The 27,933-nt window shown below is 42.1% G+C and overlaps 6 protein-coding genes across 26 annotated transcripts in view; 1 reads left to right on the plus strand and 5 right to left on the minus strand.

Moving 5' to 3' along the window:
- lmo7a (LIM domain 7a) overlaps positions 1-1,019 on the minus strand; it is a 56,459-nt gene extending 55,440 nt beyond the window's left edge. For 4 of the 8 annotated variants that reach the window (XM_078794998.1, XM_078795000.1, XM_078794999.1 and 1 more), the window contains exons 1-2: positions 533-1,019; positions 179-420 (exon numbers count right to left, since the gene is read on the minus strand). In XM_078794998.1, the coding sequence (XP_078651124.1) occupies positions 179-247 (69 nt within the window). In that variant the 5' untranslated portion in view covers positions 248-420; positions 533-1,019. The remainder of the gene's footprint in view (positions 1-178; positions 421-532) is intronic. The other 4 variants (XM_078795001.1, XM_078795003.1, XM_078794997.1 and 1 more) reach the window with 3 other exon arrangements.
- A 99-nt stretch (positions 1,020-1,118) lies between these two features.
- uchl3 (ubiquitin carboxyl-terminal esterase L3 (ubiquitin thiolesterase)) lies at positions 1,119-6,407 on the minus strand. Of its 2 annotated transcripts, XM_058081175.2 has the most exons (9): positions 6,254-6,407; positions 6,065-6,076; positions 5,326-5,454; positions 4,313-4,469; positions 3,334-3,419; positions 3,187-3,234; positions 3,041-3,116; positions 2,690-2,748; positions 1,119-2,601 (listed from the first exon to the last, which is right to left on the minus strand). In XM_058081175.2, the coding sequence occupies exons 1-9, from the start codon at positions 6,293-6,295 to the stop codon at positions 2,518-2,520; spliced, it is 693 nt and encodes a 230-aa protein (XP_057937158.2). In that variant the 5' UTR covers positions 6,296-6,407; the 3' UTR covers positions 1,119-2,517. The 2 variants fall into 2 exon arrangements, with proteins under 2 accessions (XP_057937158.2, XP_057937160.2); XM_058081177.2 differs by lacking the exon at positions 6,065-6,076 and having other exon boundaries at positions 6,254-6,405.
- A 684-nt stretch (positions 6,408-7,091) lies between these two features.
- LOC131135399 (glutamine amidotransferase-like class 1 domain-containing protein 3, mitochondrial) lies at positions 7,092-8,673 on the minus strand. The gene is made up of 4 exons (XM_058081174.2): positions 8,414-8,673; positions 8,085-8,256; positions 7,644-7,842; positions 7,092-7,564 (listed from the first exon to the last, which is right to left on the minus strand). Exons 1-4 carry the CDS (start codon positions 8,606-8,608, stop codon positions 7,369-7,371), a joined length of 762 nt encoding a protein of 253 aa, XP_057937157.2. The 5' UTR covers positions 8,609-8,673; the 3' UTR covers positions 7,092-7,368.
- A 250-nt stretch (positions 8,674-8,923) lies between these two features.
- On the plus strand, positions 8,924-11,455 carry cln5 (CLN5 lysosomal BMP synthase). Its single transcript, XM_058081173.2, has 4 exons — positions 8,924-9,073; positions 10,167-10,341; positions 10,430-10,655; positions 10,859-11,455. The coding sequence occupies exons 1-4, from the start codon at positions 8,973-8,975 to the stop codon at positions 11,344-11,346; spliced, it is 990 nt and encodes a 329-aa protein (XP_057937156.2). The 5' UTR covers positions 8,924-8,972; the 3' UTR covers positions 11,347-11,455.
- A 1,273-nt stretch (positions 11,456-12,728) lies between these two features.
- Positions 12,729-17,307, minus strand: fbxl3a (F-box and leucine-rich repeat protein 3a). Its single transcript, XM_058081172.2, has 5 exons — positions 17,014-17,307; positions 15,423-15,794; positions 15,199-15,321; positions 14,778-14,949; positions 12,729-14,511 (listed from the first exon to the last, which is right to left on the minus strand). The coding sequence occupies exons 2-5, from the start codon at positions 15,792-15,794 to the stop codon at positions 13,871-13,873; spliced, it is 1,308 nt and encodes a 435-aa protein (XP_057937155.2). The 5' UTR covers positions 17,014-17,307; the 3' UTR covers positions 12,729-13,870.
- Positions 17,308-18,710: 1,403 nt separating this feature from the next.
- mycbp2 (MYC binding protein 2) overlaps positions 18,711-27,933 on the minus strand; it is a 56,387-nt gene continuing 47,164 nt past the window's right edge. For all 13 annotated transcript variants that reach the window (XM_058083133.2, XM_058083141.2, XM_058083129.2 and 10 more), the window contains 23 exons: positions 27,222-27,379; positions 26,944-27,143; positions 26,144-26,293; positions 25,908-26,068; positions 25,677-25,833; positions 25,379-25,603; positions 25,231-25,296; positions 24,651-24,890; positions 24,479-24,568; positions 24,305-24,385; positions 23,957-24,223; positions 23,467-23,847; positions 23,276-23,395; positions 23,078-23,179; positions 22,590-22,718; positions 22,368-22,500; positions 22,201-22,304; positions 21,677-21,865; positions 21,485-21,592; positions 20,789-20,998; positions 20,621-20,728; positions 20,232-20,397; positions 18,711-19,979 (listed from right to left, as the gene is read on the minus strand). In XM_058083133.2, coding sequence (XP_057939116.2) covers positions 19,864-19,979; positions 20,232-20,397; positions 20,621-20,728; positions 20,789-20,998; positions 21,485-21,592; positions 21,677-21,865; positions 22,201-22,304; positions 22,368-22,500; positions 22,590-22,718; positions 23,078-23,179; positions 23,276-23,395; positions 23,467-23,847; positions 23,957-24,223; positions 24,305-24,385; positions 24,479-24,568; positions 24,651-24,890; positions 25,231-25,296; positions 25,379-25,603; positions 25,677-25,833; positions 25,908-26,068; positions 26,144-26,293; positions 26,944-27,143; positions 27,222-27,379 — 3,661 coding nt within the window. In that variant the 3' untranslated portion in view covers positions 18,711-19,863. The remainder of the gene's footprint in view (positions 19,980-20,231; positions 20,398-20,620; positions 20,729-20,788; positions 20,999-21,484; positions 21,593-21,676; positions 21,866-22,200; positions 22,305-22,367; positions 22,501-22,589; positions 22,719-23,077; positions 23,180-23,275; positions 23,396-23,466; positions 23,848-23,956; positions 24,224-24,304; positions 24,386-24,478; positions 24,569-24,650; positions 24,891-25,230; positions 25,297-25,378; positions 25,604-25,676; positions 25,834-25,907; positions 26,069-26,143; positions 26,294-26,943; positions 27,144-27,221; positions 27,380-27,933) is intronic.

A 27,933-nucleotide genomic window follows, 5' to 3' on the forward strand; every position in this document is an offset into this window, starting at 1 on the left:
TATGTATGTGTATACATATTTTGAAAACTAATGTGCAAAAAGTGCCTTGACTGTTGTGCTGTATAGATAATGTAATGACTAAATTCACAAAAACGCACAATATTGAAATTTTCTAAAGAGAGACGCGTTTAAATTGGATGAGTTCAACAAATACAGAAAGATGTGAAAGTCTACTCACTTCTATCCACCGCTGAGCCTCCAAGTACGCGTCCTGGTGGGTCACCGTGGACTGTTCTCTCCACTCCATCACACCAAAACTTGTTTCTTTTATATATATACACAGTATATGTCCTTTTCTTCTTCTTCTTCTTCTTTTAGTGAATGTGAGTCCAACGAGTCCACTACGTTTCTTCCTCCTCCTAAGTCCTCAAAACCATGGTCGGAATTCTCCAAGTGGACCAGGTGATCTCTGCTGATCTTCTTGAGCGAAGAAAAACAAAAAGTAAACTCCACTTTATTGTTGTGTTGCTCACGCACACAATGACTGCAAGGTGTAACTGTCAAGCATTCCTTTGCATCGCATCACACTTACCTGGCCGAGCCTCCGACACACCTGTTGACTTATTGTTCGGTTATCTTTTCATGCTGATCCCATTAGTTGGTGTACGTTTTCTTTTCGTCCGCTTCCAAACGTGTGTGGATCGGCGTGTGCAGCTTTTCACCTTTTATGTCTGCATAAAAAAAAAAAGATCCCCTGGAGAGATTTGAACTTTCCGTTCAACGACAGTTGTCCCTGCAGCGACACTTAGCGGCCGTTAAGGTGAACTGCGTGTGTTGTAAAGTAATCAAATGATACGTATATTAAACCATATGTGGTGGATAATCTATTCAAAAGCAGTATCGTTGTTGTCGCTGTCCAATGAAAAAGCATGTACTGTATCTTCAAATTTTGTGTATTTTCCTGTGTGAAAAAGGGGACTGAAAACAAATAGCAATTTTTATGGAAATGCATGCCTTTCACTGAACATATTAGTGTAATAATGCATTGAGTTTTTGCTGAAAAACAAAAAAATTAAAGTGTATTTATCTGGCTTCAAACCTGTATCTCCACATTTGTTTTGTCTATTTACCAGAAAAACCTTTTGGGTTTTTTTTTTTTGATAAGAAATAAAATTTCTGGAAAAACAAGCTTATCAATAGACAATAGATAAATATATTGTTTTTGAAGAAAATGTGACCATAACTATCAATCCACTTTCTATACCGCTTATACTCACGAGAGACGCGGGCATGCTGGAGCCTATCCCAGCTGTCTCCAGGACTGATCGCCAGCCAATCACAGGGCACATACAGACAAACAACCATTCACACTCACATTCATACCTATGGACAATTTGGAGTCTCCAATTAACCTAGCATGTTTTTGGAATGTGGGAGGAAACCGGAGTACCTCGAGAACCCCCCCTAAAAATTTTATGGAAATGCATTCTTTTCACTGGACAATATGATTCCTGATTTTCTATTTATTTTTAAATATTTTAGTAATTTTTTTTTCATTTCTTTTTAAATGGAACCCTTGGAATAGTGGCCTTTACTGCCATTTGTGGGTCCTGTCGGGACCCCTGATGAGAGTGTGGTAGGTTTCCCTCGCCTCCCTGACCAGAAAGGTACTGTTCAAGTGACCTGAAAATATGAGATTTGATGACCTGAAAAAAAATCCTGAAAATAGACACTCGAAAGAGTTGTCTTTACAGTAATTTTTGGGTCCAGCTATTAAGACTACAATGAGGGTTTGTGAGGTCGCTCATACCCCCCAGGCCGGAAAAGTGCCACTGAAGCAACCTGAAAAAAAGAGACATTTCCCAAACGGTCCCAACAAATAAAAAAAAATTTACTTCTCTGAAAAGTGTCCTTTTTTTACATGTATTTTTATGTTAAGTATGTATTATAACGACTGTATAGCAGACATAGCATTTAAAAACTGAGTGATCGCCAGTCTATGAAAGCTCTTCATGAATGTAATTATCACTGTAAGCCAATTAAGCTTTAGCTGATTTCGCTTCGACGTCACAAGGAATACTTGTTGCTCAACATCTCACATATGTCAACACAATGAGATGTCACATTCAGCGTTTAATTTAGTTTTTTTTTTTAATTATTACAAAAAATGTAGGCACCGTTCACAAGGACATACAGTCTTGACTTGGCCTGACACACAGGAGGAGGAGAAAGTGGAGACATGCTTTAATTAGTAAGCGCTTCGCAACACTGTCATTTGTCTATGAATGACAACAAACCAATTCCTTGCTGCCATGGCGTGAAAAGTGCGCTCAATTTCTCTCCTTTGCCGAAAGCCAAACATGCTATGTAAACATTTTTAGTGCAATATCAAGCTAGCGCATCTCCGATTCATGAAGAATCTCATCCAACTCGTACAAGTAATTAGTGGAAATCATTTGTTTCAATTGAAAAATGTTTTGTTAGCTTGCTCCAAATCAGTGCTATGATGCAGATAAAGTCAGCACTTGAGAATGTTTGGCAGTGAAGTGTTTTCTCCGCTCACGGCACACCTCAGTACTAATCTTTGGAGAGGGCGATGATTGTGAAACGGACCTCCTGTGGGTCACGAGCCATGAAGATCTTACAAACCTCCACGGCATCCTGCATTTGTTGAAAAAAAAAAAAAAAAAGTTCTGTTTTCAACAATTTTCTTTCAGTTTTGACATCACCGTTTTTAATGTCTCCTTACCTCGAGAAGAGTATCCCCCGATGTTTTTCCGTGACAAATAGGGAAAGGTTTCCTGCCATCTGAATGAGAAAAAAACGTTATTTTTGGGAAATGTGAAGTCAGAAGTGGAACCTCTACATTTCAAGGCAATTGTTCGATTAAAAAAATTACAAATCTTAGAAAAAAAAGTAAAAGAAAATCCTGCTCAATAGCGCCCCCAAGGGACTGACTACTAATTAACTAATTGTCACAATAATAAAATCTGAATCTTCCTGAATATGATATCACTGTGATTTGAACATGGCTTTATTCAAAAATTGATGACTTCGGAGGTTGCACTGTACACAAAAACAATAAAAGTCATTAGCTCACCTAGCTCATACAATTGCCCGCCGACGTTCACGAAAGCTATAAAGTGAAGGTTGACTTTTTCATCTAAGCTTGGCGCCTGCAAAAGACAAACAAAATAATAGTATGCTTTCAATCTATTGTGATTATAAAAAAAAAACAACACACACCTCAGTCTGTCCCTCCTGTGCACTGGATTCATGTGTGACACGAATACTCTGGGACAAACACAAAGATGACTTGTTAGCTGAATGCCTATACCACCTTGTGTGTGTGTGTGTGTGTGTGTGTGTGTGTGTGTGTGTCACAAAGCACACCTCATCTCTCTCCAAGAAGGCACCTCGTTCCTGCGGAGTCATTTTACAGGTGACTTCTACAAACTTCTTGAGAGGAGAGTCGGACTCTAAAAAGAAAAAAATACATCATTTTTTAAAAGCTTATATTGTGTCAGATTAGAACACAAACATTTGGCTAAAACAACAAATTTTCAGATTTGTATTTTTTAAAGTATATATATATATATACACACACATACACACACATTTTTAAATGTATTTATTTTCTAAAAACACAGGTAAAATGTACAACAAATACAGTATGTAGGAACAGTTACATGTGTATGGCTCAGATTCCATCTGTTCACTAATTACTCATTAGTTGTGAGTCCCTAAACCTTTTAAAATTTACATGTGAGGCTTTTTTCAGGATTGCGCAATCAGCATTTGATTTATTAACTTTGAGCCACAAAACAATGCAGGTGCATTTTGAAATGTTTATGGTCACACAAATTGGCACTCAATTATATTTTATTGGCAACACTTTTGAAACCAAATACACCACTAATATTATCATAATGTAATATAATATATATATATTTTAAAAAAGGTGGGACGTTTGTTCAGTTCCTGTCTTTTATATTGCCATCATTGTCTAATAAATCCGGTATACTGTATATTGTTTGTGTTGATGGTGCTGAACCAATGCAGAGTGACCTTTCTTCCTGCCTGCTTGCATGCAATTAATTTATTTAACAACTATTTTGTCTCAGTGCAACTACAGGACAGTAGTTTGAAACTTTATACCAGTGATCCCCAACCTTTATGCGTACACAAACCGCTCCATTGTTTGTTTCGTAAGTGACGGCTAGTGCGCTGGTATGAATTAACATGACAAGAAAAAACAATACGAACACAAGCACAAGAGATATCCTTTCCAAGTAATTATGGGCAGAAATACAATGACACTGTGTTTTGTACACAACCCAATAATTAATGACTGATTGTAAAAACAACTCACCAAATTCCAGGTGTGGCAGGTTGTTGGCCACAGCGTGGATCAATCCAATTGTTCCGCATGCATTGCCGATGGTTTGCCTCATGAAGAAGACGTCCGGAGAGACTTCCTGTGGCTGCTTTCTCAGCCTGTCTTCTTCCTCTTGTTTATAGGCTTCATACTGGTTCATTCAGGGATAAAAAGGCCATGAAGCTTCGTGTACACAAACAGGAGTACCGTGAATGGCAAAAATAATAAACACACCCATTATTATCTGTACCTCTCACTCCTTTCCCTGTATCACTATACTGTATGTCTCACTCTTTCATCTGTCTCTGTTGCATTTTAAGCAGCAACATTTAGAGCCAATGCACAGATTCGATTGGCCGAGTAGCATTATGTGGAATGTAAAAATAGAAGCGCCCTGTAAAAGCTTAAAATACATAATAACTCATTGACTATAAAGTCATCTCTCATTTTTATAAGTGATTTTCCACCAAGTAGGAATCAATATTCATTCATCATTCCTTTTCTACCGCTTATCCTCACAATAAATTTAATATTTTCGTAGTCAAAGCATTGGGAGAAGAACAATGTAAAAAAACAAAATCATACCACTTCCACATTAAACGGGAGGAGAACCTTTCTTTACAATGTCATGTCCCACCATTGCTGACTCCATACAGTGCAAGTTAAGGTAATGTAATGTTGGGTGCTGTCTCATGAATGTAATATTACTGTAATATTAACTTTTGAAAAATATGAGGAAGTGATATCCAACTGTGATACAGGGAGGGACGACTGTAAAACAAGGTCCGCATTGGATGGTGTCTGGAGTTAGTGATCCCTGCTCTCAAACCTATGAAAAAGCTTCACACATAAACTAACAATTTCAGTCATGCAGTATACAGTATTGTACTTAAACATGCAGTTACATAACATTAGATCTTATCAAATCATCTTCCTGCTGTGAAATATGAGTTAATGCCAAGTCATGGTTAGACAGGGATCTACTGTATTAACCAAGTAATACGTACTTTCTCTGTGACAGGAAAGAGAAGCAGCACAGCACACACAGGTCTCGGCACCATGCCGAGAAGTTCTGGATCCAACCCATACACATCTCCAAACTGCCAGCTGAGCTTCATGCCCAAAGAATTGACGAACTAGGCACAAAATTATCAATGTTTAGTTAACAGGAAACTAAAGTGGCCAACAGGGATAGCAACGTCCAAACTGTGAACAGAAATGATCCAAAACATGAATGCCAAGCAACAGGGAGTCTTCAAATTGAAAATGCTGCAAGGTCAACAACAAAAACAACAGAGAAATACTACAAAGGCCAAATCCCTCAATACAACTGCATGAGAGAAATGGTGCAAGTTCACAGAAGAAAATGAAAGCTTCCCAAGCGACCAGGGAGCCACAAGCAAAGAGTAGCCATGAGCAGGACGCCGAAAAGAGGTAGGTCCCCTTGGAACCGTGAACTGGCTGCACTTTTGGGCATTTACAGCATTTGCTTTTAATGTGGCAGCATTATTATTTGCAGCATGTTCCTGTTGCATCTGTTTAATTGTGTTTGTGTGTCTTGGACCATTTCTGTGTTTACCCTATGGGCCACCGTATAGGAAACCATCCACTGTCTGCCAAAATGAGCAAAAACTTTATTTATTTTGGATCATAAACACGTTAAAATTATTATGCACGTCACAACACTGTAGATTTGTTTTGTTACTTGCTTGTCAATTAATAAATGCAATCAAAAATCACACTCACCTTGGTCATAACCTGAAACGACAAATGACAATAGAACGTTTTAGCTGGCATTGTTTATATGCTATTAAAACCACAATAACAGTATCCGCTTGTGCTAAATGCTAACGTCACTTTAGCTAGCCTGCACATGCTGTATGTTTCCTACACGAATTATAACTTAATTAAAACCAATAAAAGAACGACACTTACTTCAGGATTGGACTCCAATGGCAGCCAACGCGGGGAACTCATTTTCGGAACAATTTAAGTTGATTTTACTGTGAGAATGTGAGAGAAGCAGCTAGATTTAAACAGCTGGTCTTTAGTCTGTATCGCTTCCGCGTCGGCACACCGCAGTCGCCATTTTACCACGACGAAGGGGAGTCTGGTTCTGTAATAAATCCGATGATAGAAAGGTAGATTACTCTAGACAGGTTACAATCATTAACACTAAACAATAAAATCTCAGTGTGTCACTTCAAACCTTACAGGAATTTAAAGTGTCATTTAAACGTCAAAGAAATTGTGTATAACTTTCGAAACACACGCCACGCTCCAAATAATGGAACATTCCAGAATTGAGGGTGGGTTTTTGTGTCAAGATGTTTCTTTTACTTTCGTATTATTGCGCACGTTTAGACGATAGACTTTCTCCGTCTTATTAGAAACTATTAAGATTGTAAAGTTAATCACACATATAACTTAAATAGTTACCAGGCCTGGAGTCATCATGTATAAGTTGCAGGGATCGATCCAAATATTGACCTATCGATAACAAGGGTCGTCTAAGTATCGGATTGGTAGTAGCGTTTGGATTGATACTTCTACCTAGTTGTGCTATATTGATAAATTATTTCCAAACTCTGGAAATAAGTCCTTGGACACAGAAAGAGTTTAGGGAAAAAAAGACAAAGGATTATGGATGTTATTGGAGTTGGAACTAATCGTCTTACCACAGTCACTTTTAATGCAAATGATCAGAAATCAAAGGAAAAGGCATAAGACTTTCTCTGAATAGTTGTATACACACAGGAAATGTCCAAAAAACTGACCAATCACAACTTTTATTATCCTAAATTTCTGTTTGTGTGGTAGTTGGGTATAAATATAGCCACACCGTGCTATGAAAATAGCCAATTGCCAGGTAAATACAGCCACTCTGCATCTAACATTCAAACCAACAGACATACAATCCATTCTAAAGAGCAATTGCTAAACAATTAGAGCAAAAAAAGTGCTATTTTATTGTGTTTGGAAACTATATGTTTAGCATTTCCAAGAAAGCTAGCTGAAACACCAGCATGCAGTTACTTCAGCAGAATCGATCAAGCCAGCTTGAGCACACCCTGCACCATGGAGCCAATTCCATCAAAAACTTCATGGATGGGCGCATCACACATGAAAGCACAGGTGGTGATCAGCTTGTTCTTCTGGTCCACGTGGCTCTGGCCCACAGCCGTGCTCACATGCTTGCAGCCCAGCTGGTTGATTGCGGTGGCTGTGTCTGTTGTGTTGGGGTAACTAAAAGCGAAAAACAGCGGTTCAAGTCAGATTTTTGTCATGTCCTTGATTGACGTCAAACAGAAGAGGTTCCACAGACTTGTCGTCGTTCTCTAAGCCAACCGTGACCTCACAACCGGGGAACACTTTAGCGGCGATGACGGGCGAGATGCAGCAGAGGCCGATGGGTTTTCCCTCGCTGCGGAACGCCTCCAGCACGGCCTTGACCTCAGCGTTGACAGAGCAGTCCTTGCCCTGCACCGCCCAGGTGCAGAGGTTCTTTGCCGCCCCAAAACCACCTGAGAAGACATCAGGTTAACATAAATTAAAAGTGCTTTTCTCAAACAAATGTATTATTATAAACATGGATGGGCGGATGGATGGATGGAATTCCTATATTTTATAATCTTAAATTATCATTATTTACCACCGTGTTTCCCCTATATTTCAGCTTTTTGTTCTTTTTGTTGTGTAAATGTAAACAAGAATGCAAATACTTAATCCAACAATTCCTAATTTGAAACTCTAACCCTGGTGTCACCTGGAAAAATGATGGCGTCATGGTCTTTGACACTAAGTTTGGAAAGGTCTTGGATGTTTCCACGGGCCAGCCTGGCGCTCTCCACCAGCACGTTTCTCTTCTCCTGGGAGGGTTCCCCTTTGAGGTGATCCACCACATGCATCTGGTCCACGTTGGGGGCGAACATGTTAACCTATACAATACCAATGATGAACATGGTCAAAATGAGTGGTCCAATAAATGTCTAGTGCCAATGTAAGATAGCGATAGGACATTTATCCATTGGATAAAACGTGAGAAGAATGACATCAACTGACGACACAGCACAATAGACGGGATTTGTGACCTACACTTGCACCTCCTCGGCTCAAATGCACCAAAATGGCGGAAGCTTCGTGGATCTCGCTGCCATCATAGACCCCGCAGCCCGCCAAAACCACTGCTACTTTTTTGCTCATCTGTGCTGGATAAAACCTTTTATTTACTGCCTGAACGGCGCTGTGTGTGAGTAAGTTACGACCACAGACTTGAAGTAGACTAAGCATGGCGGACTGTCAACAGGACAGGAGGACACATCTTCGTTTTTCTTTGCGGTCGCCAAACTGCCGTTTTGTGCACCTGCGACCTCTACTGGTCATAAAGGTATAACAGACCAACCATTGTTTTAGAGCCTAATTGACGTAAAAAACTAAACCCATTTCAGCGAATGGTTCTAATGTATTAAAACTAAATACGCGTATCTGTCAGGGATTACTTCTTATTATGTGTTTTTGTTTTATTTTTGTCTGCGAATATCAATCTCGTGATTTCAACTCGTCAACAAAACCACGTGACCTGCAATACGGAAGTGCGTTGAAAAAACGACGAGAGGCTGCTGTCATTTGTCGTCGATGTTGTGAGCATCGAACAATGGCCCCAAACGAGATTCGTCTCTGTTTCCTTTTCATCTTCATTGTCTTTCTTCATGTTGTTACTGCATTCAAGAAGCAAATATGGCCGGTGCCTTACAGGTAGGAAATATTACATAACTTTTTCTCTTAAAACGGCACTTTCAAGTAATGTGACCGTAACCGGAAGTCGCTTCAGTAAATTGAAGTGAACTTTATCATTTTTTAAATTAAAAAATTATGTTTACGACAAACTATCTGTATATAACAAGAGTTATAGTGTTGAAAATAAGTGTTGAAGTATACATTTTAGAAGTGACGTACAACAAATACTTGTTCCTCCATAATTAATTTTTATTTAATTTAAACGAACAATGTCCCACTGTTAGACTCACGAGTAGCTCCTTTAGACACATTCATTCTCATGGGATTCTTGGAATTTTAAAAGGAATGTGATAATTACATTATTTGTGGAGAACAATCATTAGATTTTTTCTCATATATACGTGTTTTGTTGAGCATCGATATGCACAAAAGAGCCACACTAAAAAAGGAAACAATTATAATTGTACTAAATATGAAGTTATATTTTTTGAAGGAAAGATGTCTTAATATTGCTGGAAAAAGGTTGCTGTTGTAACAATACAAGAAAAGTCATTTTGCAGGAAAAAAGTTGTACTATCGAGAGAATAAACAACAAATTAGCTTAATCAAGGAAATGTCCCCTCTCTAATCAGTTAAAACAGTGTCCATTTTTGACCAGGATCACCAAAATAGTTAAGGAACCAGAACTATTCATTCATTCATTTTCTACCGCTTACGCGGGGGTGCTGGAGCCTATCCCAGCTGTCTTTGGGTAAGAGGCGGGGTACACCCTGGACTGGTCGCCAGCCAATCACAGGGCACATATAGACAAAAAAAACATTCACACTCACATTCATACTTATGGACAATTTGGATTGTTCGCCAATTAGCCTAGCATGTTTATGGAATGGAAAATGTGGGAGGAAACCGGAGTACCCGGAGAAAACCCATGCACCCAAGGGAAGAACATGCAAACTCCACACAGAGATGGCCGAGGGTGGAATTGATTGGTCTCCTAGCTGTGAGGCCTGCGTGCTAACCACTCATCCACCATGCACCCCAAAACCAGAACTACTTCTTTGTTAATGAAAATACTCCCATATACCATATCCTCTCCTCACGTCCTCCTCAGACGCTTTGACAGTCGTCCTGACGTGGACTCTTACTGTGAGGCTCTCTACCCGTTCTGTCCCACGGGGGACCGCGATGGCCGCATTCCCTACCTGAGGGACAGCGACGTCATTTCAGTGTATCGACTGCAGACTCCTGTGTGGGAATTCAAATATGGAGACTTGCTTGGCAAACTCGTAAGTCCAATGTGAATGTGACAGATATATGTAAGTTATTAGTATATAAGTGAATAAGATAAAGCAAATCACCTCTTTTTTTTTTTAGCACATCATGCACGATGCCATAGGCTTCAGTAGTGCCAAGACAGGGGCCAACTACACCATGGAATGGTACGAACTCTTCCAGCTTGGCAACTGTACCTTCCCACACCTCAGACCCGAGGTGTACGCCCCCTTCTGGTGCAACCAAGGAGCGGCCTGCTTCTTTGACGGCATCAACGACTCTCACTGGTCGCAGAACGGAACCTTGGAGAAAATAGCGGAGATCAGCGGTAAGTACAACACCTATTCCGAATACATCATGTTTTGAATGGTAGCACCTAGCATCGTGAAGGCTGACAATGGCATGACAACTACGATATTGCGATACTGAAACAATATTGAGATCGTCTATTTGATGATTGTATGTTGATAAACTTTATATTACTCTACAATAAAATACTCATTTTGTCCCACCCTCACTAACAATCTCTAGGTCATCAGTTTAATGAAATGGCCAAGTGGGTGCAGGACGACAACGCCACAGGGATCTACTACGAGACGTGGACGGTCCACTCCGACCCTGGCCCCAACGCCACCGTGTGGTTCGAGTCGTACGATTGCTCACAGTTTGTCCACCGAACGTACCGCAAACTAGCCCAACTGGGCGCTAAACTGTCCAGCCGCTCACAGAACAACTACACCAAAATCTACCTGTACAGCGGAGAGCCTACCTATCTGGGCAACGACAGTGCCATATTTGGACAGCCGGCACTCAAGAACCTGGCAGCAGACATTCGGGATTTTTATCACACATTCCGACCACACCAGTCTATGATGGAATTTGCACTTAGCATGTTAGAGGCTTACAAAAAGGTGGTGTTGGACAAGAACTTCTACCTCTACTATAACTTTGAGTACTGGCGGCTGCCCATGAAGCCTCCTTATGTACGCATTACTTACGAGGAGGTGCCTTTGCCTTAATGCAGTGCTAAAGTCTACATACTAGGCTTAATAAAATACATCATGTAGTACCATTTTACAGCATTTACATACAATGAGAACAATCACAACTAAATATGACTGAAAAAGCAAAAAACTAACCCATTTTAGGCTCCAAACCTTTGCTTGGACAAACCCATGTTTTTTTAAAGCTGATAGAAAAGCAAGATTTGAAACGATACCCAATTGACAATGTTTGAACGAATGAAACTTAGATGAAACAGAGCATACATTCACAAACGTTTATTTATTACCAGTCGATCACATGGCCAACACTATTTTCTCCCCCCCAATTTTTCCAAGACAGGTGACCAGTAAAAGCAAAAGTAGACAAAAAGCATTAAGAAGAGTCATGTCAACACAGGTTTTGCTCCAAAGCAACGCAATTTTGATTGATCTGTGAGACGTTTAGTGACATATTTGCGAAACAGTACTGTACTATCAAGATGTATTACTGTTAGACTGCATCACCTGTATTACTCACATCATTTGCTAAAAGGCCGGTCTACCACTCCTTAAACAGTTTTGCCCTGAAGGTTAGCAAAACACTTTAAATATTAAAAAATAAAGTTTTTCAATTAAATTCTACTCATTTAAAATTGTGTTTTGTATACCTCCCCTTAGTTTTTACAGGCCAGTGCAGGAACAGGAGCACTTTGGTCACCTAGTTCTTAAAAAATAATATAATATTCCACTGTTGATTATATGATGCATTAAAGGACTTCATGTATTTAAAAACAAAATACAGTAATTTCCCCACAAAAAAAAAATCTGTTCGTTGAACTGTTTTTGAATTCCAAAAGATCAGTAAGTTACAGTTAAACTAGTATGGTAAAGATGTTTAATTTCCACCGCATAGTACCTACTCTGCCAAAAGCAGACACAGGTCATACATGCTAACGTTATCCTATCCTGTCACTGTGCTGCCTTAGCGTTACAGAATTATACTCCATAGTCTCCACTTGGCTGCAGCTACTCTCAATCTCCTCTTCGATAAAATTAACCATTAAGGTCCACATTTTCCTCTATTCACATCGAGCCAAGCCGGTACTGTGCGGCGGGAAATTGGCATCAGCAAGTTAGAGGAGAGCTCTTACTTTGTAGAAAAGCACAAGTTGTGAAGTGAATGAATCTTGACATGGTGAAATAAAGAATTAAGTACATTTCTACATCATTGCAAGCAAAGACAGCGTGTTTATACACTGATGAATTTGAGACTTCCTTCTTAAAAGGAAAAAAAACAAAAACCCCTCATCTGAACTTGCTGTTGGCGATGGAAAAGCTTTCGGGCGGGAAGAGGCAAAAAGCAGAATGTACAGATAAAATTAAAATGCACCTGAGCGTCCCGAAAGCACGGGGTGCATCAAAAGCAAATAGCCAATAACCTGGCTAATTATAAGCAATCTCGCACAGAAAATTGTAGATTTCTATACATTTATCAGATCATATGCTTTAGAGGAATTAGCGTCATTTGGTATTCACGTAAAGTGCTTAGGGAAACGCTGCCTCTACTACAAAAAAAACTTAAATGACATTCGCCTGGAAAGCCAAGGAAAAAAAGAAAACATCAAAACGAGCAAAGAAAATCTCCATGGCAAGGAGCAACACTGTACACTTTCACATGACAAATATGGGCGTATATTTACACATTTCTGATTTCCTACATCTCCTATGGCCATGTTTGTCATTACGGTGTCAGCTTTTTTTTTTTTACATTAAAGATCCAGACACTTTTCCACTTAAAGCCTGGATTATGCCCGTGTTGAGGACCACTCCCCTGGTTCCAAACCCTCCTGCGTAGCTTGACATGAACCTCACAAAAAATCTAACCCGGATCTAATCCTGTGCGTATATGACTCGTTCAGAGGGCATACAGCCCACCTTTGCAAAAACCTTCTATTTGTGATCAATATTACCAATAACAGTGATTGATATAAAGAAAATTAGTTCCAGATCCAATAACACTTGTCATTAAGTGGCGTTGCTTGTTTGCGACAAAGCTAAAAAGCTAAATGGTCGATGAGAATTGTGGATGCTCACAGTGTTGAGTCTCCCGAAAATACCACCCCGGGTGTTTTTCGGAAGAGTTGACAGTCCCTCACTCCACCGCCACAAAGAGATAAAAAGATAAGGTGGCATCGGCGGGGACGTCATAGTGACCAAGCAGAAGCATAATAGGCTTTATTTGTAAAACTGCCCCTCAATGCCATACTGTGCTGCAGACCTGCAATTTAAGTGGTAGTGCAACTAATTATGTGCTGAGTCATCACTTTCCTGAACTCTTTATAAAAAGGTTTCCTCGTGGGAAGAAGCCTGATGATGAGTTCCGTGGCTGGATGTTTGCCTCATCAGCATTTTTCCATATTCAAGACAACAGGCACAGAGTCTGTCATGTTTCTGTGACTTGGGATCTGCATTATTCTTCCTGTACTTCACTCCACAGGAGTTTGCTAAGTTTCCACCCCTGCCCGGCTGGAGCTGGCTCTGCCACACCCGAGTCATTCTTTTACCAGGTGGGCATCATGTCCGGAAACCAAACCCGGCCAAGGTGCTTGGATACCTCCCAGTGGATTTCGTCCAGAGAGTACTTGTGATCCGGGATGAGAACTTCCTCCATGATGGAGAGCTGAGAGAGGCGGCGGCCACACATCTTGACAAATTCCACAAAGGCGCTGCAGGAGACCTCGCACTCGCCCAGGCCGATAGCTGACAGCTGGGTGCAGTGCTTAGCAATGCGGATGAGCTCCTCATCCAAGGGGCGCAGGCCATTGGCACACACCACCAGCTCCACCAAACGGGGGCAGTGGAGTCCCACGCGGCCTAGCACCTCTTTGCTGACGGAGCGGCCGAAGTAGAGATGTGTGACGGGGATCTCCTCGTTGAAGAATGGCCCAAACTCGTCCTCGTAGAGGAAGAAGTACATGACCAGGTTGAACTTGGGCGAGTGGCGCACCATGGCATCCCAACTGCTCTTCTTGATGGTGTGGAAGTGCTGGCCCGGGTTCTCGCTCACCACATCAATACGTAGGTGCTCCAGGTGGACGTGTTTCTCCGAGGAGAGGGCGAGCAGGAGCTCATCGCTCAAGAGGTGGTAGTTCAACGCTAGCTCTCTCAGGCCATGACACTGATCCGCCACGCACAGAATACCTGAAAACACAAAAGACCTTTGAAGTGTTTCTAAACCACTGTACTTGCAAGCAAGAGCAAGCTAGCTCAAAAACTGATTTAGCAATGTGGATACAAGGGCTGAGGCTAAAACCCTAGTCAAAACAACTGTAAAATTGTGTCACACTTGCAGCAATATCCAACTAAGCTGTTTCTGTATAAAAGGCCCATGCGAGTAAAATGCCAGATCCTCTCAGGAGGCCATTTGTCTAGCATCACTGTGTCGCTTTCTCAATGTTGTCACATACCCGCTGGCGAAACGTGAGGGCAGCTGCTCATCTTGAGCAGTTTGAGCGTGTCGCTGTTGTTGGCCACCAGCACCTTGAGGGAGGGGTCGTCCACTGGCGTGTCGTCAATCTTCAGTGACGACAGCGACTTGGAGTTGACAAAGACCACCGTCAGGGCGGAGATGAAGTGAGACTGGACGGAAGGAACACAAACCAAGGTTACTATTCTTGGTAGTACACAACTAACAATGTTGAATAGGTTAAGACAAAACACTGCCATCTGCTGGTATATGAACATGTTTGTTTTTTCTTTAATTGTTCACCCATAAAAAACATCCTGCAATTAGGAAAGAAGGAACATAAGCCGACCATAAAAACAACATCCCGCAATTGGCAAAGAAGACATACAGGATACCCAGTAGACAGATGATGTTAATCATACCTTTGGGACTTCCATAAAACTGGGCCTGGCTGTCGAGATGAGCCCCAAGGTCTTCAATGAGCAGTTGACCAACTGGGAAAGAATGTCACAGGCTGCCTCAGCAGACTCGGTGCTGCTGTCCACCTGGTGAGCACCAATGCAACATAAAAAGGTTATTAAGAACAGATGTTTTGGGGTCTTTTTTTGTAGCCTTGTAAAAACATTTTAACACAGTGTGCTCCCACCTTGAAGCTGACATACTGCAGATGGTTGGAGTGCCTTTTGATGATCTGCTTGATGAGGTCTGGATGCGTTGCCTTCAGGTAGGAGCTTGCGGGCTGGTTGAGCTCAAACTCAAAGCATCTCCACAGTTCAGGCATGTGGAAGGCCTGGTTCCACCCACGGCACACCTGAGAGGCATAGGCACGGTCCAGCAGTGGCAGATACTGGAAAATGTGGAGGAGGAGCTCCTGGGGTAGGCGAGCCCAGCTGGAGTCCGGCAAGGTGCCAGTCTCTGATGCCGCCATTGACTGCTTACGGATCTTCTTACGAGCCTCGGGCGGGCTCTTGTTTGGGGAGCCATTGCTGTCCTCCTTGGCGCCTTTCATCCGCTTCATCTAAAACACGATTACATTTAAGTCACTGTCACTCAAGTCTAGATTTGGTGCTGCAGTGACAAAAGTAAACCAAGCGCACACTGAAAATGTGGACCATTTTTACTCAAGAGGGAAAGGGCGCACAAAAACAAAGCAGCTCCAGCAAAATGGAGACTGAGGAGTTTAATATAATATATAGAACTAAGACGCAGCAGCCAGATAAAATAATGTCCTCAAATTTCATCCAAAAAGAGACAGAGAGCAGCAACAAACCAACCCAACGATAATATATATAATATTATATATAATACAGTAGCAATCAAGCAAATGTATGTTAGGGAGTGTCTGCAAATATTATTCAAGAGAAGACTGAGGGCAGCAAAATAAAATAATCTCAAATTTTACCCAATAAGAGACATTTCTTCCTTTTGCATTTTGAAGCTCTACTTAAAACCCCAAGATCCAACAGTGCAAAATGGAAATTATTGGTCTTAGCATGTGTCTTTAAACGTCATCCAAGAAGAGAATGTGGGCAGCCAGCATTCTTTTTTGGCATTTATTGCCACATATCAATGTTACCATTACAAATTTGATATAGATGGTCATCATGCATGTAGTTTAGCGCCTAATAATCTTATATTTTGTCTCTCTCGTTCGACTACAGGAGAAAATTCAAAGCTGACACAGTTAATATCCTGCACTATAAAACCAAACAGCGTTAACTTACACTTTCTACAGCTCCTGACTGAGTGTAGTCTACCCTTGTTTTGGGTCAGTCAGTTCAGGCTAGCATAGTTAATTTTGGATTAGTAACAGTTTATGTTTTAAAGTTTATTTATTTGTGATATATAAAGTATTTTTATGAACTGGCAAGAACATAATATACTAAGAGTTAAAAAGTTGGCCATATTATATTTAAAAAGTAGCTTGTAACGTTCACGAACCCGACTGAGGCCACGCGTTAGCAGATAGCCTGACATGTATGTTTTTAAATTTTAACCCAACGTTATGCTGACAAATATAAGCAACATACTGACATTTATTTTAATTTGGTGAACCACCGCCAAGTGAAATGGCAATATTATGTTTAGTTAGCTTCTTAGTTATTCGGCAGTGCAAATATGCCTCCAAAGAAATGTTGACCAATAAAACAGATATTAATGTACAACATTGTCGCTATTTGTACTACTTATTTGATTCCCAGTCATGTCGAATGTCCGCTTCGGCGCCACAAACCTACCTTGTTTACACTCAGCTAGCGTGCTAGCAGCAAAATCCGACAACCGAGTTGACACCTCAGCCCGGGCCCACGCTTGAAAATACCATTCGGCCCAGCAAAAGAATACGCATCGGAGAACAGTTGGCAAGTGTTAAGTGACAAAAAACACACACACAAGTCAGGGGTGTTTTCAAATGAAGTTCCGCGGCCACGGAGTCGCCTCGGATGGGGTTGACCTAAATCCGTAACTGGTGTCTCAGGCAAGCAAGCGGCCCCCTTCAGCCTGAAATGGCGAAGTGTTGTTTTTGAGACGTGCGGTGCATTGTGGGAATAAAGCAAAATGGCAGCACGCACGAGCAGCCCAGTCACGCATGTATGGCAGTTTACAGCACGCCACTTTTTGCTCTAAACGGCTTGCAAAGCCATGAAAATTACCCAATCACTCACTATTCCTATTCCTTAATCAAGCCATACCCAATATGCTCCTAATTTGTCAATCTATGTTATTATATCTACATTATTATAATGAACCTTTAGACCAGGGGTGTCAACAACATATGGCCCCTCGGCTAAAGCAAGCCCACTTTTGAATAAAAAAAAATAATGAGACAATTTTAAATAAGTGCTATTCCTGGGTCCACACTATGTTAGTCATAAAAGAAAGATACGATTAATTATTGGTACTTGTCAAGTTGAAGTCTCATAAAACTCCCATATTTCAAAGCTAAAGCATTTGACCTATGGTTCATGTGTCTTTCTGTTTTTGGAATAAATTCTGCCATTTTTTAACCTTCCTTTTGGATTTTTGTCTTTGGATATATATACTGTAGTATTTTGTAATGTAACAATTTTCTACAGGGGTACACCCTGGACTGGTCGCCAGCCAATCACAGGGCACATATAAACAAACAACCATTCACACTCACATTCATACCTATGGACAATTTGGAGTCGCCAATTAACCTAGCATGTTTTTGGAATGTGGGAGGAAACCGGAGTACCCAGAGAAAACCCACGCATGCACAGGGAGAACATGCAAACTCCGCACAGATGGCAGAGGCTGGAATTGAACTCGGTCTCCTAGTTATGAGGCCTGCATGCCAACCACTCGTCCACCGTGCAGCCGTAAAGTAAATCAGAAAACATTCCAATGTAAGCAAAAAAGTGTCTACCCAAATAAAACATCCTGTTAATGTGACAGGAGCTCTTTGCTATTTTTAAGAACCTACTGCTAGTCAAACATCCTCCGTGTGGCATTTTTAAGGACGTTCCACAACAACACTAGTCCAATATCCTATAGCAGTGATTTTCAACTGGTGGATTGGAGGTCTTTGCTAAAGCAAAAAAAAAAAAACCCAACACAAATACAATCAAAACAAAAGCACCAATTACCCATTGTCCTTGAATGCATCACACGGTCTTGTTTGTTAGTTGAAAATGTGTTGAAATGAGTTGAGTTCACAACTTGGGTCACTGCTTGTCATCGTGGGGTGATGGTGAGTCCTGGAGCAAAACCGGTTGAGAACCGATAGGACAGGCGATGCTGCTGTAAAACCAGTGTCTCCCAAGTTTTGAGCTGAACTCGTGGGCGGGCCTGTACGCAAACCAGTATGCTGATGAAAAAGATCCGCTGTGGCGACCCCATAATCAGGGAAAAAGCCGAAAGAAACCCACATTTGTCCCGTTGGGTTGCTGTTAAGAGTCCTTGAGATAAAAGACAATGTGTAAACGTTGCCAAACAGACAACCTGGTTTATTATTACCATTCCACTCCATCCACCACAGTTATTACAGAGCAGATTGACAAGTTATTAAGCTTTATATATATATATTTATCCATATATATATATGTAAATATATATATAATAGCAGCTGTTTTCCCCCTCCAACAAAAAAAAAAACCAAACAAACATTAGGCCTCTTTCATATTGGGGAAAAGTGTTACAAATGTACATTATCATCATTTGGTGTGAAGGGCGACGCCTTCAAGGTGATGTCTTGCTGAGGTTTGTTGTTAACATTTGGTAGGTACTATAAATAAGATGTACATCATCGTTGGCTGCTTGTTGCTGTGACAATAGAAGAGGATAATTCGAAGAGCAGGGAGCTTCTACTGTATAAAAATGTACAGTGGCTTTATTGACATACATTCCATAGTTTTTTTTTGTTTGTTTTTGTTTTTTTAAACAGCTGCAAAATAGGAGGCACACCCAGTATTGCACTTCATTAAAAGTTCTGGCTCCAACATAATACCAGAATGATCAAAGAAAGTGAGAAGTAGCAATACAGCCCATTTTTGAATAGTATTATATATACACAAGATTACATACACTACTTTCCTTCCAAACAATAACAGTCTTATTACCCTCAATGATGTTTGTTGCCAATTCACGATGCACTTGACAGTTGAGAATACTGTACAAGGTTACCAAAAGTGTTTACGTACAACAATAAATGTAAGATAATTAGGAAGCTGGAAATACTGCCTGTTTCTTCTTTTCCTTTTTTTTTGGACAAAAGTCTTTAAATCTGGGTGATGAGGAGGTGTGCAACGTCTATAGAAGCCGAGGGAATAACAACGGCCGCATGCAAACACACCACAGGTTTTCTTTTTGTTTCTTTAAATAAATCATTGCTTGTTTTTTCAGGTTACTCTGGATCCCAAAATCTGGATTACTGACTGGTATAGGAGAGCACACCTGAGGACTCTGGGCTAGCCTAGGAACCTGGACCCGTTTATCCCAAGAGGGGCTGGAGACACAGGACGACGCCAAGCTTCACGTGCTGAGCTTCACAGCAGCTGACAGCTTGCGATCTAGCCAGAAATCACAGTGGATAAAGTGGTTCGCCAAAGGTAGAAGGTCTTGGGTTTTTAGAAGGTGTGAGCATTCCTGCACACCCCACAGCCCAAAGCGAACTCCTCCCCTGTTGGCGGGTGGACCACATGGAGAGGACATTCTGTCCCCTCCAGCTGCTTGCCTTTGGGACCTGCGGGCAAAAAAAAAAGGGCAGCGGGAAAGTTAGTTAGAGGAGTTACGTTGGAGAACGTTGAACCTCTAAAGCTGGGGGTGAAAACATGAAAACAAATCAGACGTTTTTTAAAGATCAAATATTTTGGAGTAAAAAAATAAATACATAAGATTGACATTGGCACTGTGACAGATGGTGCAACTTTTATCTCCCAAAACTGCTGACTTGTACGACTGTAAGAGCAAGTAGGACAGCTGAGTTGGTCTTTACCTGCGGGACAATGTGGCAGCTCCTCTTTGGGGACGCTTGTCATCCTCTGGAAGTCATCATGACAGGCGTTGCAGAAGTGTGTGGTGCCAAAGCAGAAGAACACGGCCACGGAGCAGCAGTATCGACATTTGTACTCCAGAAAGTCCGTGCCATGTTTGGAACACATCTGGTCAGAGGATAGTACGGATACATTACAACAACTTGGCTCGGATCAAATTAAAATTGTCATTTATCATTTAGACATGATGCCATCTTTGGTCCTTGAGAGCTTAAGTCCTGTGAGTACCTATCTATTAATCCAGTGCTACGTTACGTGAGGACACGGGGACTCCAATTACACACACGCTATAAATCATTAGGGGTGTGGTTGCGGGTATAATTTAACCCACCTGAGCCCTGGAGACATCTGAGCATGCTCCACATATCAGCTCGCTGGGGTCGTAGTCGTCACCTTGTCCTGCCTCTGCATCACAACGGGCCTCTCCTCCAAAATAGGCCTTCAAAATAAAACAGTGTCACCAAAGATGCATTTAAATGCCATTTAATTTATGTGGTACCTTTTTGCACTTATAGCAGACGTAGTACGCGTATCTGTTCATGGCAAAGCCCGCAGGGTCGTTATGGAAACGTGCGCCTGGAGTGGTGATGGCCTCGCTCTTATGCAGACCCTCGTACTCCAGTCTCATCAGCGCCTTCCTCTTCACGTCCTCGTAGAGCTCTTTGATGGGGTCCAACAGGTCTTTGATCACAGAGTGGTTGATTTTGTTCTGTGGGGCGGCGTAAAAATGACATAAGCACAGAGGCTGAAATATAACATCCTCTCTTGTAACTGTTAATGATGTTCTAACAGTCACTTGCATCAGCCTGTTTATGAGCACTAAATGTGACAAAAAAATGTTTTTCCCTCACTTGTTTAGTACACTTTTGAGAGAAGAAACACTCAAGATTATTATTTTTTTATTTGAAGAAAGAAAGAATAAATCAGGCTTCACTACACATCTTAAAGTTCTTCCAACTATTTCACAGATGAGGGCTCTGTGGTTTCAGGGGGTTATGTCCAAAGTGGATAAAGTGTACACTAGTGCTTCTTGGAAACAAATACAACTCATTAGCATTAAAGCTACAGACACACAAAACAGTGTGTTTCCGGTCAGGCTTAATCAAAGCACTTAAATTGTCTAAATTCCAGCATCAAAGCTAGATTTTGGGCAACACACTTAGATTAGATATTTAATCATGTCTGGTAACCTCACCTTGCAAATTGGACACAACATGAAACCAAAAGTTATCCTGGGCCCAAGCCAGCGGTTCTCGAGAACACGACGGGTGCACTGAAGATGGAATACATGAGTGCAGTCCAGCTGGGAATAATAATAAAACAAGACAAATATTGAGAATCCAATATAAAGATTTTTTGAAAAAAATGATTCTTGTGTGTAGCTGACCTGTACTGCGGGGGCAGCAGAGAGCGCCTCGGTGAAGCAGATCATGCACATGTCATCTGCGTCTTGTTTCAAGCAGCCCGTGTTCTTGTCACAGCCATGCAGACAGGGAAGGCAGGACTCCTCGTTCTTGACGCCACCGCACGGGTGTCCGCAAGGGTGGGTCTTACTGCATGCCAATTTGGAGTATTCCTGAGGGCAGGCAATGGAGAATTCATTTATTCATTCATTTTCTACCGCTTATTCTCACAAGGGTCGCAGGGCAGCTGGAGCTTATCCCAGCTGTCTTCGGGTGAGTTATTTATAAAAAACAAGAATTGACATTAACCAAAGTCAGCCATCAATGCGGAAAACCCATGCTAAAATATACAATAAATATATATATATTTTTTATTTGCATTTTTAAATTTTGTATTCAGTATTTTACTACTATCTTTAATTTTAATAATTTCAAACTTTTAATTGGGCTAGTACTCTAATCTTGCTTAAATGTCACTTTTTTCAGCATAAAGTCTGTGTCAATTCACCTGACAGTCGGGGTCCGAGCAGACACTTCCCACCGCCGATAGCTCGGTTCCATTCCTTGTTCCGCAGAACCTGCATGCGTCCGAGCTGCTGGAAGTAGGCTTGCCTAGAAAAACATGTCAGAGAAGGTTAATTGGGAATCTTGCTGTGTTGTGTTGTATGTCTTTACCTGTGTGCTCCCGAAACTCCACCATGGCCTTCATTGTTTTTGAGTCGGCCAGAGCCATGAGCCAGAAGAGCTTAGTCCTACCGCAGCCTTCATGGAGGTCCACCTTGATGGCCTCCTCTTCTTCCTTGAATACCTGAAAACCACAGTATTAAAAAAAATTATAGCACTGACCACTAATTTTCTAATGCAATAATACATAATATAATACAGCATTATGCTGACCTGTCTCTGGTGAGAGCGAGTGCGCCGGTGCAGATGTAGGAAGCGGTCACAGTCGGTGCAAAGGTTGCCACACATGTTGCACAGGATGATGGCCGCCGTCTCGCCGTCGTCATGGTTATCACACATGGGCTGTGGAAAAAGAAGAAAAGCATTTATTGTTGTGGCAGTGATGGGTATGTCCTCCAGAGGATCCTGTCATTCAATGTAGTTGATAATCCCCACAATTATAATGTGTCACTTCTTCTCAACATCTGGATCTTTGTATTTTATAGTCAATACAGAGCAGCAGGTGTCATAATTCTAATTAATAGAGCTGTTTTGTTTTTTTGTCCATGAATTGTGCCTCGTCTTCATGTTCACCTATTCATTTTTTACATCTCTATCTACAGTAGATGCTGCATTTACCTCTATTTTATTAGTTTCCTAGAGTTTCATAGTCCCTAGCTTTATCTACCTCTGCAGGCACTTTAAAATGTTGGTCATCTCACCATCTGCTTCTGCTGTCCATCTTTGCCCATCCAGCGACCAGAGGACAGCCTGTCTACGTGGTCTTGGTCCAGCACACACAGGGAAGCTAAGGCTAGCCAGAGCTAGCACAGACATTAAAAAGGAAATAACATACTGATAAGATAATACCATAGAAGAGGAATAGGATTCCCTTACAGGTTAAAGCAGTGGTTTCATACCCTTGTGGTAGCGATGCAGCGTACAGGCGAACGGTGCTCTTCCTCCATTTTGGTGAGCGCTATGATAGTCTCAGCTATAGCGTTTTTGGTGACACGTGACCACGCGTCTGAAAGTTGGCCCTGTAAACGAAGATGACGTGCCTTAGGAGTGTGGTCACAATTAGTGAATTATTAGAAAGGAAGTAGCTTACTCCCGCCATGTCTTTGACCAGTTTGATGATGATCTCTGCAATCTGAGGAGGAGTGGATCCTTTCATCCACCAGTGGCTCTCACCCCGCCGGATATAACTGGAGTTGAAGATCATGGGCAGCGTGACGGTGGTGACCCCTTTACCCGCGGCCATGCCGGCCGTTCCCGAGATGGTGGTGCCTTTAGCCTTCAGCTGCACGGTGAGGGCTTTGGCAATGCAGCCCAGGAACATGTCCAGGATGCAGAGCTTGTTCCAGTCGCCTTTCTCCGTGGAGTGGATGATGTCGCTGATGTCCGCCGGCGGTAGGGACTTTACACCGATGATGCTGGCCAGTCGCACCGGCGTCACCTCAGGAAGGACGCGGCGGAGCAATGATGTCACCTGGGATAAGGAGCATACAAGCAGTCATAATAAGGCGATAATAACAATTAATTGTGTATTGCACCATCCTTCAGCACAATGTTGTATTTTGAACACGGCAGTTGCCCACCTGTCGCTGCACTCGCGGGGAGGCCGTGTGCAGGAGCGAGAACAGGTCCTGCATAAGTGTTAGCTGCTGCGCGAGGTACTGGCGGCCCACGTTGGAGCCACTCAGTGCCAGGACCATGGACAGCAGCTCAAAGCAGTAGGCGTCCGAGGAAGCGTCGTCATCGCTGGGCTGTGAGTTGGCGTTCTCTTTGCTGGAGATGGCGTGCTCCCACTCTTCCCGCACACGTGTGGCCTCCATGCGGATGGCTTGAACAATATGTGCACACACCTGGGAAAAAAAAAGACACGTTACACACAGGTATTATTCCTGAGGAGGAAATGCAAACCTGTTGACTGTTTTGAAGCTGACCTGTTTCTGCAGGTTGGTCAGTTTACTCCTGCTGAAAATGATGCCAACCATGTGCTCTTTGAGGTCTGCGTCTGATGGAACCTTTTAAAAAATAATAAAATGTAAAATCCATCAAATCAAATTGGGTGACTTTAATCATTTGAGAAGTTTATGCCTGAACATATCAATGCAAACCTTCTCCTCTCCTTCTGGAGATGAAAGCAGATTTTTCTCTTCCTGCTCAGGAGTGGGCTCTGCATCCCCACAAATTAGTTTCCCAAAAACCTAAGTGTACACAAAAAAAAGACTTCTTTGTACCACAGATCACAGACTGAGCCAAGAGTCCCTAAAACCAAGTAAGACAAACCTGCGATGTGATGAGGCGAAACACACGCAGAGTTTCAGCCTCACAGTTCCTCTGCTGTGCCATGCTAGCCGAGATCTGTCCCACGATCTTGATGCTGTCGCCTTCCTTCCAGCCCAGTACCTTCACCTGCCGCACCCTCAAGGTGTTCTCTGGTCCTTTTAGCTCCACCTTAATCACGTGGTGATCCCCGCCGGGTAGCTCACTCGTCACCCAGCCCATGTGACGCGAGTCGAGGTCAACCTGGGACCACAAGAAGTTTCGGGTTTTCACTTTGAAGATGGGTTAATAGCTTAAATTATTTTCTGAAACCATTTGTCATGAAAAGGAGCACCCTCAACTCTGATTTGAACGCAAGCCTTTTGTGTTGAAAACATGTAAACTGACCGTAATGTGTCTATTACACTTCCTGCCTGTCCCAAGCGTCTTTCAAACTGCCTCACAGCTACATATTGTCTCGTGTATCATATTAAAACGATTTGTCCCAAGTATACCAGTGATGGCCTCACCTACTAAATAAATGTGGTGTAAATAATGCCAAAATGCTTTGTACAAATGCCTCATCTCTTAAAAGTCATGTCACCTGTTTAATTCTGCAGAGGTCTTCCAAAGATTTTCCACACAGGAATGTCACAGATGTCACTTTGTTCTGTGTTGGACAGAAGAAAAACAAAATCACCCTAGGTTTCTTCAACACACCGTTGCGGGTTTGTGCTGTTGTGTCTCCTTACCCCGATGTCTCTGGAGTTGTCCACATGAACAGACACATTGGAAGCGTTGATGCCTTTCACGCAGCTGATGGTGATGCTCTTTGTCTTGTTCTTGTCCTCGTCCCCGGATTCCCAGAAAGTCTCAGTGGAACCGTCTGTGAGGCTGCCGATCATGGCAGGACGACTGGATGTCTTCATGTCCACCACGCTGGTCAGGTCTTTCAGGCAGGTCACCAAACAAAGGTCCTGTCGGGGAAGACGCATCAGGTTAGTATACGTCGTCACCAATATGAACGTTTAAGCAACAGTATGTTCTTGCCTGGCTAATGGCTTCATAGCCTGACTGAACGCTGATGTTGAAGCTCTCCTCGCTGTCTCCATCATCTGACTTGGACAGAATGTTGTTGATGTGATGGAAAACGTTGCTCTGATGCAAGAACTGATGATCGGACTGCTTGAACTTGAGACTCCAGCACCTACAAGAGCAAGAGACAAGATGGCATCAGAACCTGTCAAGTGTAAAAGTAGCTCCTAGAATAGGTAACGGTACCTTAGTGCCATCTGCTGGAGTGAGCTTCCACTAGGAAGTGACATCATGAGGTCTGAGATGGTCTGGAGGAGGCGGTGAAAGGTATGGGGGAGTGGGTGAGCCGCCTCCCCGGCGATGACAATGTCTGACAGAGGGTGCTCGCATACGCCAAGGTCTCGTTCCTGTAACAGGACACACAATAAGACAACATAACCAATAAAATAAAATTTTAGTCCATAGTTTATGCAACTCATCACCTGTTCAAGGTTTTCTTTGTTTCCCTTGTTCTCATCCTCTTCCTCATCCTCAGGTTCAAAAGGAGATGGAGTGAGGGATGCTACAAAATGCCAGAGGATGTCATGCAGGGAAGTGGTCTGGATCACATTGCAGAGAAGCCAGTTGAAGGCCTGGTGGTAACACAGAAGACAAAATTAACGCTATAGCATTATTATGCAAATATAAATACATTACATATGCTGGAAACAGAAAATTAACAGCAAAAACGTCCCAATGGATATTATATTGTACAATGGAACTTTGGTTACTGTCTGGCCCGGTGTGATTCTTCAATTAACGTCAAAAATGTATGCCCAAATTAAACCTCGGCTATATAATTATAGTTTTACATGAAAAAAACAATTCTAAATGCTTGTAAACAACAAATGAAAGAGATAAAGGAATATTAAGGTTACTTTTATTTTAATTGAAGACTACTATTCCCAAAGACACAATGTGGTAGCAAGAAACCACACAGACACCATCTTTCTTTAACCATCACCATCACCTTCTTTATCAAAATGTTGGCACTTTCAACTTTCCTTGGCTCCATTTTACAACTCATGTCAAAACAAGAATGTGGTCGTGGTGGTTGATCTCGATGTTTGAGAGCCAGAGCTACTGATTGGCACCATATAATATGGTACACGTTTACGATTACCATACAGGTACAGACCTTGGCACATCACGTTTGACAACGAATGCTACAACAGCTGCAAATGATGACGCCAGAGATTTTTTACAGTGACAAATGCTGCTCTGTCTCCAATAGCTGCTGTACCTCCATGGCAAACACCCTGCAGGCCGATTTCCTCAGCGCATGCCTCATAGCCACCTCCAGTCCTTCCAGATCGTGATGCTGGATGACAAATGCCAGCACAGGCCACTGGAAGTTCCTCTCCCCTTTGCTGAGGGAACCGTGGGCGGAGATCAACCTGGACAGCTCTGGAGATGGGTGCCGCAACAGTGAAGAACCAACCTCTGGAAAAGGAGAAAGGGTCATTAAGAAATGATACGCTAACATCGCCTGCAAATATTGAATGGATGCAAGCTGATTACCCGCATCACCGCTGTGGACTCTGCGTCTTGGCACGGCTTTGACCCGGGCTGGAGAGGGCGAGTGCTGTTTGTCGTACTCAGAGGCTACGACAGAGTACGACCTCTGGAAAACAGTGCGCTTGGCCGTGTCACTGTCTGTGATGGGGCTGGTCTCCAGGCTACGAGGACAGACAGAATATCAGACATATACAGTCAATTTTGGGAGCTAAAACAAAAGAATATGAAGTATGTATAGTATTGACGCAAATCAATGTTTTTGACATCAGAACGCTACCTCTTGGTTTTTTTTTTACTAGCTTGCTAACAGTCTTTAAGACCCATCAGCTGGTCTCTATGTCGCTTGGACCCTGGTATATGACAAGTTCTCTTGGGGAGAAGTTATTTGGTGCCACCTGTTGGCTTTTATATATAAATCTCTAGACAAGTGATCTCAAACTCAACTCAAGTGTGTGCCAACTCAAGCAACTAACTTGTCAGCAAACAACACAAAAGTCTCACAATGTCAAAAGAAATAACACAACCTTCACACAGCAAGTTCACAGACAACAGGTAGATAACATATACGCAGGGCAAGTGCTATTACTAGTGGAGGATAATAAATAATGTTAACTCTAAACATGTAACTTTAGTGACTTTTTACAAAACAAGTACAGCAAAAAATGCTGGGAAGCCGGGAAGCCGGAAAATGTCCAGCATGCGTTTGCCAAAAAAT

The sequence above is a fragment of the Doryrhamphus excisus genome, linkage group LG12, assembly GCF_037039965.1.
Source record: "Doryrhamphus excisus strain RoL-2023G ecotype Guam linkage group LG12, RoL_Dexc_Guam_v1.1, whole genome shotgun sequence".
Lineage (NCBI taxonomy): Eukaryota > Metazoa > Chordata > Actinopteri > Syngnathiformes > Syngnathidae > Doryrhamphus > Doryrhamphus excisus.